This window comes from Zosterops lateralis (assembly GCF_965231275.1).
Source record: "Zosterops lateralis genome assembly, chromosome: 9".
In the NCBI taxonomy this organism is placed as follows: Eukaryota; Metazoa; Chordata; class Aves; order Passeriformes; family Zosteropidae; genus Zosterops; species Zosterops lateralis.
Genome location: NC_139769.1, coordinates 1,076,967 through 1,089,247, shown reverse-complemented (window position 1 = coordinate 1,089,247; position 12,281 = coordinate 1,076,967). Strand labels below are relative to the sequence as shown.

Genomic DNA, 12,281 nt, shown 5'->3' with positions numbered 1-12,281 from the left:
CTAGGTGGGATTTAAGGTCCTTCCCAACCCAATCCAGTCTGGGATTCTGTGGAATGAGGAGGTTTGGGCGGGACACCTCCAGTTTGGTTTTGTCAGGATTTAATCCCTCTCTGCAATGAGGTTTATTCTGGGTGTGGCAAATACAGAATTGTCCTCAATTCCATCCCCTCTGCTCAGCTCCATCCTCTCTCCTCAGCTCCCTTCCCTTTCTCCTCTCCTGCCTTCCCCCAGGAAAATTCCCCCAGCTCCAGGCTCACTCCATCCCCTGATTTTGAACAGAAGGAGCAAATGCAAATGGAGACACAACCAAAGAAAGGAAAAGCGTGTTTTAATTAAAATTATTCCCGTCATTCCCACGGCACATGATTTTTTTCAAGTGACGAAGATTCCTCTTTAGAAAGTTATAATTTACTAAGTGTTGGATTTTCACTTCATTTTCAATAAAACATCAAGAGAAGAAAAAGCTCTAAAGTGAATCTCCAACGTAATTAAAATAAAGCTGAGCTCAATCAAGGCTTTGAGCTGAGCTGATGGGTGAGAAGAGAAAGAAAGAAAGACCTGAGAGCTGTAACAGGAGCCAGCCCTTGTGTCCCACAGAGCTCCTGGCCCCAGGGAGAGCCCAGGCTGTGCCCAGCACACCCTGCACAGCCAGGGACAGCCCCAGGAGCCCAGGCTGCAATTCCCAAAGGCAAAGCAACAGTGGTTTGGTTCTCCGTGTCCTCGTCCACAGCCACGTCCAGTTCCAAGATCCTTTTTGACCCTCAAGGTTTATGCAAACTGCAGGGAGGAAAGGGAGGGGTCATTGTGCTCTGCCCCTCCATACAAACACATATTTTTTCTGGGGAGGGAACACCCCACTCACCGCAGCCTCCAGGGCCTGGTCCAGGTCTGCCAGCAAATCCTCCTCGTCCTCCAGCCCCACCGAGAGGCGGATCAGGGTGTCACTGATTCCCAGAGTTTTCCTTTCCTCCTCAGGCACTGAGGCGTGGGTCATGATGGCCCTGCAGGGATAAAAAGGAGACTTTTTCCTAAGAATTTGGGACTTCTCTTGGTAAAGGCAGCCCTGCTGGGTCCCTGCCAGCAGCCCTGAAGTGGCAGCAGGGTCTGACTCCTCCTCTGTGCCACTCCTGGGACCCCACAGATGCAAAGAGTTCCTGGAATGATGGGAATGCTGACAAGTCAGGGAATTGCACCTCCAGGTTGTATTTCCAGGACACAAATTATTAATAAAAGTGGATACTTAATCTGGACCTGGAACAGGAGAGAATCCTTTTCCTGTTGTTTTATTCCACAGGAGCTCTGCAAGCTCTGCATGTGGGGAATGTGCACCCTCCAGTACCAAATCCCTGGTTCCATTTCTGGTTCCTCAGATCCCTTCTCAAACTGCCCCAAACGACTCTGGGGGGTTTATTCTCTCCACTGCAGAGGATACAGGCAAGAAGGGATTTCCCCTTGTGCTCAGTCACTCAGCAGCTCCTTTCAGCTGCTGGAGGGGGGCAGGATTTGTGTTAATCTGAAATCAGCAAGTGAAATAATTTGGCATTTAAATATAGTCATTAATTTCCACGTACCTTTTCAAAAAGGAAATTGGCTTTGAGTAACAGAATGAAAATCCTGTTTTGGGCAGTTTAAACCCCCCCCAGGAGGCCCTGCAGGGAGGCAGAGGCAGCTGGGTGCACACAGTGCCCCTGTGTGAGCAGGGCAGGGCATTCCTCAATCCAGCTGCTCCTTATCCCAGCACTCAGCAGCTTCTGGGATTGTCCTCATGGACAGGAGCTGTGCCTCAGCCCTGCAGGCAAACTCCCTCATCCCTGCACTCCCACAGAATTCCCTCCTCTGGAATCTGCCCTGGCCTCCTGCTACACAACAGGCCCTGAGTTCTGCTAAAGGCAAACCAGCTCTGGGGGCTGGAAAACTGTGGGGATTTTGTGGTGCTCTGGAGCTTTTTGGGGCTGTGAAGAGGGAAGGATGAACTTACGGGTGCTCTGCCAGGCTCTCGAAGCCACCCAGACTCTCAGCCAGGGCAAACACCTGGGGGAGAGAGGGAAAGGAGGTTATGGATGTATGGAAAGAGAGCTGATAGAATCAGGGACTATCCTGAGTTGGAACTGCCCCCAGGGATCACTGATGCAGCCCCTGGCCCTGCACAGACACCCAACAATCCCCCCTGAGCACCCCTGGCAGTGCTGCCCAAACCCTCCTGCAGCTCTGGCAGCCTCGGGGCTGGGACCTCTCCAGGGACATTCAGGAAAAGGGAAAGTTTAGGGACTTTTTTTCCTCAAACTTTTCTATATTAACTTTTATATTATAGACTGTATTAGCTGTATTTAGGGAATGAAGTATAAACTGTATTTAGGGAATAAAGGGCACACCTGGCAGGTAAGAGCTAAGACTGAAAACAGACTCATCCTGCCCCTGGATCCCTGGGAGTGTCCTTGGCTGGAAGGGTCCTTGGTTGGACCCAACCAGGCATTCCCAGAGCCTGGAATCCCCTCTCTGCCCCTCCAGCCAGGCCCTTTCCCTGCTGAGGGCACCTGGCAATGCCCAGCAGAGCTCAGCCCCAGCTCCCAGCCCTGCAGAGCCCTCTGTGAGCAGCAGGTCTGGGCTGAGCTGGACACGCCTCACCCTGGGAGCAAACAAACACTTCCAAGGGGCTGAGGAGTCCCTTTGTTCCCTCTCCTTAACCTCATGGACAGATTATCCAATTCAGAGTGGGGCACACCCACAGGACTTGGCAAGAGAAGCCACTTCCACCCTCCCCCAGCAGGGCAGTTTCAGCTCCCTAGGAGGATGGTTTTATTGCACTTTACCTTCAGATTCCTGAGGAAGGCAGAGGCATTTTTGACGTTCCCTTTGATGTAGAAGGTGATCATCCCAGGACAGCCCGTGCTCTGCCTCTTTGTCAGCTCGTACTGGGGGTGGGAAGGCAGCCCTGGAATGGGGAGAGTTGGGAGAATTCCCAGTGAATTCCAGTGCAGAGCTGGGGCAGCTCAGCCTCACCTGAGTGACCCAACCTGAGCCACGGGGCACCACAGCTCCCAATCCCTCCCTGGGGTGTTCCCAATCCCTCCCCTGGGATGTCCCCAAAACTCTCCCTGGGATGGCCCCAGTCCCTCCCTGGGATGTCCCCAATCCCTCCCTGGGATGGCCCCAAGTCCTTCCCCTGGGATGTTCCCCATCCCTGCCCACCCACCTGGGTAAATGACCTTCTCCACCCGGGGATGGGATTCCAGGAATTTGGCCACAGCCAGGGCGTTCTGGAAGTGCAGCTTCATCCTGATGTGCAGAGTCTTCAGCCCACGGTTACACATGTAACAGTCAAAGGGGGAGGGAACAGCTCCCAGGGCTGTGGGAACAGAATTCCACAGAAATTTCCACAGAATCCCACAGCAGTGTTGGTGTTTTGCACTCAGCAAAGCCAAACACGTCCCCATCTCCAGCATCTCTGAGGTCAGAACAAGTGGGAAGACACCCCAGGCAATCTCTGCTCCTCATCTCCCACACTGGGGAGCCAATTAATGAGGCCAATTAACAGGCTCAGGCCTCAAGGATTACATTTATTGGGCACAGTGCACCTCCCCTGCTGTAGGCAGAGGGCACAACCCTGGACAGGAATTTATTCCTGACAATGAAGAGGCTGGAAAATTGCTGGGATCATCAGAGACAGGGAAATTCTGCACTGGGCACGTCCTGAGGGGAGAGTGAGTTTCAAATTGCAGGTGGGAACCTCAGTGGATTCAGGATGTGCCCCAGCACTGCCCTGGAGTGCCTGGGGAGTGCAGACCAATGTCTCTCATTTTATTGGAGTTTTTTTTCCATTTTATTGGAGGTTTTATTGGAGTTTTTATTGGAAGATTTTGTAATTGAACTTTATTCAGTTCTGCCCATTAAGGTCACACTCCCAGGCAGATTCCCCACTTGTGTTTCCCACCCTCCCCAGCAGGAGCTGTGGCTGTGAGCAGGATTCCTGTCAGGAATTCCCACTCTGGACTTACCAGACTGCAGGAATTTGAGCCTCTCATAGAGATCATCCCGATTTACAGAGACCAGGCCCATGAGAACATCACTGTGCCCTACAAGAGACAAGAATGGGATCAGCTGCTCCAGGCTCCTGCCACACACCCCCAGGTGTTGATAAAGCCCCTGGGACACCTCCCACCATCCCAGGCTGCTCCAGCCCCAGTGTCCAGCCCGGCCCTGGGCACTGCCAGGGATCCAGGGGCCTCCCCACCCTCCCAGGCAGGAATTCCTTCCCAATCTCCCACCCAGCCCTGCCCTAAGGATGTGCTCAACTCTCACACTCACCGTTGATGTATTTGGTTGCAGAAGTCATACAAATATCAGCCCCCAGGGCCAAAGGACGCTGAAACAAAAGGAAAATCACATCCTAAATCAAGCCCGGGTTCATTCCCAGCCATTCCAAAGGGCTGCGAGCTCACACAGGAAAAAAGAGAGGAGAAACAAACACAAACCCCTGAGGATGACAACAGAACAAGGGCTAAAAGCAGCAGGACAGGGAGGCACTCTGAATTCAAGGAAAGCACAAGAAGATGGGATTTAAAAGCTCCCACAGGCTCCAGGGAGAGGAGACTGAGCACATCCCACACCCAGTGCACAGCTGGGATAAAACAGTTCTGGAGCTCAGCTGGGGCAGGGACAGGCCCTGGCATTTACCCCAAAAAGTGCATTTCCATGGGAGATGGAGGACTCAAACTGCCAGGCAAAGGAATTGCTGTGTTTGCCAGGTATTGAGAGATCCTGCCCTGGAGGAGCTGAGGACAGTGCCAGATTTTTAATCAACCACTAATTAAGGGACTTTGCACTGCTATCAACACGAGGTGATGAGCAGTGGCAGTTTTTTAACCACCCACTAATTAAGGGACTTTGTGCATGATACCAACACCTTCTAAAGAGTGAGGGGCATCACTGTTAAAATTTAACAAAGCAGGCAGATGCAAAGACTGCTGCTGCCACATTCAACAGACTCTCACTCAGGAATGTGAAGATGCCAGAAACATCATGGAAAAAGCCTTTTACACTCAATATTGATGGACAGATCACTGTGAAATTGTCCTTTTCTTAGCCCAGTGTGGTACCTCAGCTATTTCTTCCCAATTAATCATTAGCACTGGCCTTCCTTCCACACTGAGCTGCTCCAGACACATTAACCACCACCCTGTGCTCTCCCACACGGCCCTTTCCGGAGGAAATTGGGAATTCTGACAATTCTAACACATTGCAGGGCAAAAACCCAAGCCTCTCCCATGTCCCAGGCCAACTGCAGAGCTGCCTGAGCTAAGCATTAACACCTTCTGCAGAGTTAATTAAGCAAGATCACAGTACCCTGAACCAAAACCAGGCACTTTGCACTCTGCAAAAAGGGCGACTTTACACCTTTAACACCAGGGCTGAGCTTGGTCTCCTGAGAAACAGATCTGATATATAATCCCTTTCCCAATCCCTTTCCCAATCCACCTGCCCTGGGGCAGGAGACACACCTGGAAGTAGGAAGACATGAAGGTGTTGTCCACTGCCAGCAGCACCCCTGGGTGTCTGTGCACCACGTCTGCACAGGCCTGGATGTCAATCACCTTCAGCGTGGGGTTCGTGGGGGTCTCCAGCCAAACCAGCTGCACAAACCCAAAAAAACTCCAGGTCAGAGAGTTCCCAGGGCTGGGCTGAGCCCCAGGGCTCTGGGTGTTCCTTGGGGCAGCTCCCCGTGGGGTTTGTGGGCACGGGCAGGGCCCTGCCAGAGCCAGGGGAGGCTTCAGCCGCTTCCTCCAGGCTCAGGGAGGTTTCCCTTCCCCTGGGCTTGTGCCACCCCAGAGCTCCCAGCTGGAGCAGGGCTCCCACAGCCAGGACAGAGCCTCTTCCCAAAGCCTTTCCCAGCTGAGCTCCCTTTCCTGGGGCAGGGATCACCCACCCAGAGCCTGGAGCAGCCCCAGCCCCGAGTTCCCTCGGCTCCTTCTCACCTTTTCCATGACTTTCCCTCCTCTCTCTCTCCAGGGGTTTGGCCCTTCTCTGGGTGTTCTCCATGACTTTCCCTCCTCCCTCTCTCCAGGGGTTTGGCCCTTCTCTGGGTGTTCTCCATGACTTTCCCTCCTCTCTCTCTCCAGGGGTTTGGCCCTTCTCTGGGTGTTTGATATTCTGGATCCAGCTGTGTCCCCAGCCTCCCCCTCACCCCAACACACCCCTGAACCCAACAGGAGCAAGGATTTAACCTTTTAACAGGAGCAACAATTTAACATCCCTTTAAAATCCATTTCCCTCTCCCTTACCTTGATCTCTGGTGTAATTGCAGCTTCCAGGCATTTTGGTTTTGTGCAGTCAACAAAAATGACTTTCAAATTATTTTCAGAGGCTACTTTCTGGAAATATCTGTTTGTGCCTAAAAAAACCCCAAAAAATCAGAAAATGAAACAACTTCCTTCACTTTCATTCCTTGCTCTCCAGCCTCTTGCCTCCTGCAGGCACAGACAGGAGGGCACAGCTTTATGCTGCACACCACAAATGGCACAGTTATATTTTCTTTATTTACACAAAGTTTAAAGATTGTTGTGGATTTAATGATTATGAAATAGTGTGAATAATGTGAATATGGGATGAGAGTGATTTAGGAAGTACTCGAGATCAGTGTGGGGTTTATGATCAGGAAATGAATCAGAAGAAGAATCAAGGAGGAGACTCCAGCTACTGTTCCCCATCATTCCATTAGAAATTATTCCTTCCTGTCTTTGAAGCCTTTCCCTGGGAGATCAGAAGAATCCAGCAGCAACAGCTGATCAATGGATGTGCAGCCCTCACTGCCAGGAAACACAGCCTGGATTAAAAATTAACTGATCCCAGGGAGTCAGTTTTCCACCTGAGCATGGATGGAACACGGAGGTGGATTCTGTGAGCTGAAGGAAACACCTGAGTGGTGTTTGGGTGGTTCTTTTGTGATAAACCCTTTCTTTGTAACAAACCAAACCAGAGGAGAAGCCATGAAATTCCCCCCTGCAGAAACCAGCCCGGGCTGAGGTTTTAATGGGAGTGGGCTGTGCCTGACAGACCCACCTGGATGAGGAACTGAGGCCCTGCCCTGCCTTAACGACTCTGGTGAATTGAGGGCTGGGAGGGAGAGCAGCAGAGGTTCCTGCTGTCCCCAGGGCCCAGCTGCACTCTGGAGAAGGTCACCTGGCAGGGCAGAGCTGAGATAAGAAAAGCAAATGTGTTTGTGTTGGATGTGCCCAAGCCCAGGAACTCACTGGCCAACAGTCCCCATTCCCAGGGAGGGCAAAGGGGATTCCTCCCATTCCCAGTTATTGCTGGGAAAAGCACCAGGGGCTCTGTCCCTGCCCTGGACAACTCCCAGCTGGGGGAGTGTGCCAGGGGCTGGAGCAGGGACAGCTCTGCTCTGGGGACAGCCAGGAGGACAGAGTGTCACAGCAGGGTCACAGCAGGGTCACAGCAGGGACACAGCAGTGTGACACACAGCAGGGCCAGCCAGGCTGCCCCGGGACCTGCAGGGAGCTCACCCTGCTGAGGGACTCTGGCACAGCTGGGGACACTCTGCCCCTGGGGATGGATAAAAACAGGCTCACAGAACACTGAGCTCCTGGCTGGGAAATTCAGAGTTCCTGAGAGACACAGACAGGTTTGATCCCCTGCACAATGAAAACTGAAACCACAGGTGCTGTACCCACCTCCATAGACATCATCCATGCAGATGACTGTGTCCCCTGCCTTCAGCAGGTGACAGATGTTCAAAAGAGCTGCTAAACCAGAGGAATAAGCCAAACCTGGAAGAGAAAGGAGTCAGTGTTTGACGTGACACAACAAGCCAGATTTGCTTTGGCCTTCCTCACTTTGCCTCTGAAGAGAACCTGTTCTGTCACTGCCTCACTGGGAACATGGAGCCAGAGAAAGCAGGAGCTGGATGTGCCCAGCCTGGAACCAGCATGGACACTGGGACAGACTGGGAATGGACTGGGAACACACTGGGACAGACTGGGAAGGGACTGGGAACACACTGGGACAGACTGGGAAGGGACTGGGAACAGGGGCTGCTGCACAAGGCTGGATCCAGCTCAGCCCAGGCATCAGCCACAGTGAGGGAGCAGGAGAGAAACCCAGGGATGGAGCTGGACTGTCCTGAATGAGAAGTGCTGGACTCTTCCCCACCTTGGAGCTGCTCCTGCCCACAGCCAACAGCCAGAGCCGTGGTCACAGAATCCTGGAATGGACCCCAAAGCCCCCCCAGTGCCACCCCTGCCATGGGCAGGGACCCTCCCACTGTCCCAGGCTGCTCCAAGCCCTGTCCAAGCCCCCCACGAGGTGCTCACAGTATTTGGCTCCATCCAGGGCGGCCACAGCCTTTTCCAGGCAATCCCGGGTGGGGTTCCCAGACCGGATGTATTCATAACCCTGGGGCGGGAATAAGAAACAAACATCAGGGAGAGCAGTGGGAAAGTCTGGAGCAACAGCAGCTCTGGGTTCCTCAGAGAGCCCTGGCTGAGGGCCCCCAGCTCCTCCCAGAGCAGCAGGAGTGTCCTGGCACAACTCCCAGCTGGGTGTCCCCACTGGAGAAAGGGGACAAGGAGCCACATCCTCCTGCCCGTCCCCAGACACCCCCTGTGGGCCCTGGGGGGGAAAGGGCCCTGCAGAGCCCAGCCATGCCCAGAGTGCCAGGCTGGGTCAGGCTGGAGGGACCATGAGGTGCCCTGGTCCTGTCCCTGCTCAGCCCAGGGCACGGGGTGGTGGCCAGGCAGTTCTGGGCATCTCCACTGAGGGAGACCCCACAGCCCCTCTGGGGGGAATTCTCAGGAAAAATCTGTGTCCATCTCCATCACACCCACAGGGTCCTGGCCAAATCCTCTCATCAGTTCTTGAGAACCCACATGCTTCTCAGTGTCACAGCTTTTATGCAAATTCTAGGGTTATTTAATGAGGAATACACCAGTCATGCATGCACAGATGCAGTTGTTACCAAGAGAACCTGCTGAGCACCCTGGGATTTGCCTGCTTTTAGGATTTCTCTTTTATGTCAACTTCCTCATAGTCAGGAATCCTGCAGATGGCTCTGGCAGAGCTCCCGGCAAGAACATGGATCCTGTCATCAGGATGTGGATCCAGCAGTGACTCCTCCTGAGGGCCTCCCCAGCACAGCTGCGATTCTGTGTGGAATGAGGAATCACCAGGCAAATTCCTCCTGCCCGACCAGCACAGCGCCACTTTGGAGCAGGTGCTGATTTAGGAGTGGCAGCTTTTTGTCACGTCCAGTCAAACCCTTCCAGCACTTTGTACAGGGCATCCACAAAAATCCTTGGGAAATATTCCCTGGGTTTGGAAGGAAAACCGAAGCAGGCTCTTACACAAAGTGTGTGTAGCGGAACAGGGATTCTGCAACAGGGATTCTGCTCGGGCTCTGGGGCGGGTGCAGGGCAGGGAGAGCCCCCCAAATTCCCGGCTCTGAGCAGCCCCTGGAGCAGCATCCCTGCGAGCCTGGGGGCACTGGGTGTTCCCTGCTCCCCTTCCCAACATCATCCCAACCTCATCCCAAGCTCTCCCTATCCCCGACCGCTGGGGTCAGGCTGGAGGGGAGCCCAGCGGCTCCTGCGGTGCCATCGCTGCTCGGCAGGGCCATCCCGGGGCACAGGGCAGGGGATGCTCGGCAGGGCCATCCCGGAGCACAGGGCACAGGATGGGCCATCCCGGAGCACAGGGCACAGGATGGGCCATCCCGGGGCACAGGGCAGGGGATGCTCGGCAGGGCCATCCCGGAGCACAGGGCAGGGGATGCTCGGCAGGGCCATCCCGGGGCACAGGGCACAGGATGGGCCAGCCCGGGGCACAGGGCAGGGGATGGAGCAGGCGGCTCAGGAACGGCCCCGCCGAGGAGACTCCAGCGCCTCCCTGGGTGAAAGCCACGCTCCCCGCGGAACGAGATGCCCGCGTTAGCCCAGGAGCCGCCACGTGGGGCACCACCGGCACCGGCAGCTCCATCCCCTCCCCAGGACCCGCCGCCTCCCATTCCCCGTGCCGGCCACGCCGGACGCTCGCGGCCCCCCGGGCGTGCCCAGCCCACAGTGGGGGCTCCGTGCCCCACTCACCGTGTGCTCGCCGGGCGCCCGCTGCTTGAAGGTGGTGGAGAGCGAGATGGGCGGCACCACGGCCCCGGAGCGCCACTGCTCGGGCTCCTGGCCGGCGTGGATGGCGCTGGTGGCGAAGTGCTTGAAGGGCGGCAGGAAGCCCGGCGTCCCCTTGCCCGCCATGGCCGCGGCTCTGAGCGCCGGCCCTCAGCGCTCCGGGGGCTCGCCACGGGCGGGGCTCCCGCGCCTCCTCATTGGCTGCGCCGCCGGTAAGGCGGGGTCTTGGCGCCCTCCCATTGGCTGCCGGTGGGGCGGGGCTTGTCCTTCAGGGGCAGCGGCCTGTCCGCTGGGGGGCGCCCGCGCGCCGTGCGCTGAGGGGCCGCTCCCGGTGATCCTTCCCGGGATCCGGCGGCGCCTTTCCCGGGGAATAACCGGGGATAACCCGGCAGCTCCCGGCTGGTCCACGGGGAAACAGGGTCATGACTGCCCGGCAATAACCCAGGCACGGCAGAAGCTGGAGGGGACCTGCTGGAGCAGTTCTGGCGGTGCTGGGGTCGTCCCTGAGCAGCAGAGTCCAGTGCGATCCTGGGGTGCCTCAGGCAGAGCGTTCCCAGCAGCTCAGGGAGGGATCCTGCCCTGTACCCAGCCCTGGAGGCACCTCTGGGTGCTGTGTCCTGCTCTGGATCCTCAGCACAGCAGGGACAGGAGCTCCTGGAGCTCAGGGAGGGCCTGGAGCATCTCCAGGAGAGGATGAGGGAGCTGGGGCTGCTCAGCCTGGGGAGGAGCCCCAGGGAGAGGGGCCCTCAGTGTCTCTGGGTGTCCCTAGGTGTCCCCAAGTGTCTCTGCCTGTCCCCGTGTGTCCCTGTGTGTTCCCAGGTATTCCCAGGTGTCCCTGTGTGTCCCTGTGTGTTCCCAGGTGTTCCCAGGTGTCCCTGTGTGTCCCTGAGTGTCCCTGTGTGTCCCTGGGTGCCCCTGTGTGTCCCCAGGTCTCCCTAGGTGTCCCTGTCTGTCCCTGTATGTTCCCAGGTGTCCCCAGGTGTTCCTGTGTGTCCCCAGGTGTCCCCAGGTGTCCCTGTCTGTCCCTGGGTGTCCTTGTCTGTTCCTGTGTGTCCCCGGGTGTCCCCATGTCTGTCCCTGTGTGCAGGGATGGCACAGCAGCCCCAGGCTCTGCTCCAGACCCAGCAATGGCACCGGAGGAAGGGGCAGGGATTGATCCCAGGAATTCCCCCTGCACAGGAGGCAGAACCTGTGCCCTGGGCAGTGCCCAGCCCTGAGCAGATTGTGCACAGAGGCTGTGGAGTCTCCTCTCTGGGGAAATTCCAGAACCGTTGGGACACAATCCCGTGCTCTGGGATGTCCCTGCTGGAGCAGGGAGGTGGCACCAGAGGAGCCACTGTGGTCCCTTCCAGCCTTACCCATCCTGGGATTCTGTGATTAAAAATTAATTCACTGGGTGTCCCTGTCAAGGTTATCCCCCGTGGATTGACGTCCATGGAACAGCACTTTGACATCTGAGGACAAAGGACACATACGTGCTGAAGGCCACTGATGAATGATTTTTATATTAGATTTTGTAAGGAAACATTTTCTTTGCAACAAGAATATGGATAAAATCTGAGCAGAGCTGGATCTAAGAGGAGCAAACCTCTGGATGTGTGCAGGGCCATGCCTCAGCCTCAGCAGGATTTAGGAGGGAGGAATTCCATCCCATGCTGACAAATCTGCTTGCTGTAGGAAAGTTCTGTTGATGGACAGACAAAAAAAAAAAACCCCATTCTCAAGAATCTGTGAGTGTAAAGTATCCCCACAGTTGGGATTCTTTACAAAAACCACTTTTCTCAGAGCCCTTCCTGTGAGTAATGCCTTGGTTCCATTTCTGGGGTGAATAAGGGAGTCCATAATAAGCTGGTAAACAGTGACTTCATGCCTGCAGTAATTAAAAATGCAGCGTGAAGCTTCCAACATCAGCTAAAACCTGAGCCAACCCCTCCATTCCACAAGACCAGCTGTGCTCCGTGTGTGTTTTCCAGCAGGGGAGAGCAGGAGGCATCAGAACTGCTGACAGTGCCAGCCTCTCCCATTCTGCCTGGAAACGTGGTTGACTTTCCTCGAAAAAACCCAAGGAGACAGAAAATTCTCATTGGAAAGAACACTGGACTAAAGAGCAAAAAGAAAAAAGAAATTGTCGTGTTTTTTTTTTTCTCCTAGAAT

At 55.3% G+C, this 12,281-nt stretch overlaps 1 protein-coding gene across 1 annotated transcript; it reads right to left on the bottom strand.

The window, feature by feature from the left end:
* Positions 1–311: 311 nt before the first annotated feature.
* On the bottom strand, positions 312–10,284 carry LOC310912682 (cystathionine gamma-lyase-like). Its single transcript, XM_083867439.1, has 12 exons — positions 10,092–10,284; positions 8,325–8,406; positions 7,686–7,781; positions 6,279–6,388; positions 5,499–5,630; positions 4,306–4,363; positions 3,996–4,073; positions 3,194–3,346; positions 2,811–2,932; positions 1,979–2,031; positions 863–1,001; positions 312–777 (listed from the first exon to the last, which is right to left on the bottom strand). The coding sequence occupies exons 1-12, from the start codon at positions 10,251–10,253 to the stop codon at positions 769–771; spliced, it is 1,194 nt and encodes a 397-aa protein (XP_083723565.1). The 5' UTR covers positions 10,254–10,284; the 3' UTR covers positions 312–768.
* Positions 10,285–12,281: the final 1,997 nt, after the last annotated feature.

What these genes read in the sequence shown, in the direction of transcription:
- LOC310912682 (XM_083867439.1), bottom strand. Translation starts at nt 10,253, where the DNA reads ATGGCGGGCAAGGGGACGCCGGGCTTCCTGCCGCCCTTCAAGCACTTC. An exon ending in GGGCGCCCGGCGAGCACACG is followed by an intron (nt 8,407 to 10,091) that starts GTGAGTGGGGCA and finishes TTCCCGCCCCAG; the next exon opens with GGTTATGAATACATCCGGTC. An exon ending in CCTGGATGGAGCCAAATACT is followed by an intron (nt 7,782 to 8,324) that starts GTGAGCACCTCG and finishes TTTCTCTTCCAG; the next exon opens with GTTTGGCTTATTCCTCTGGT.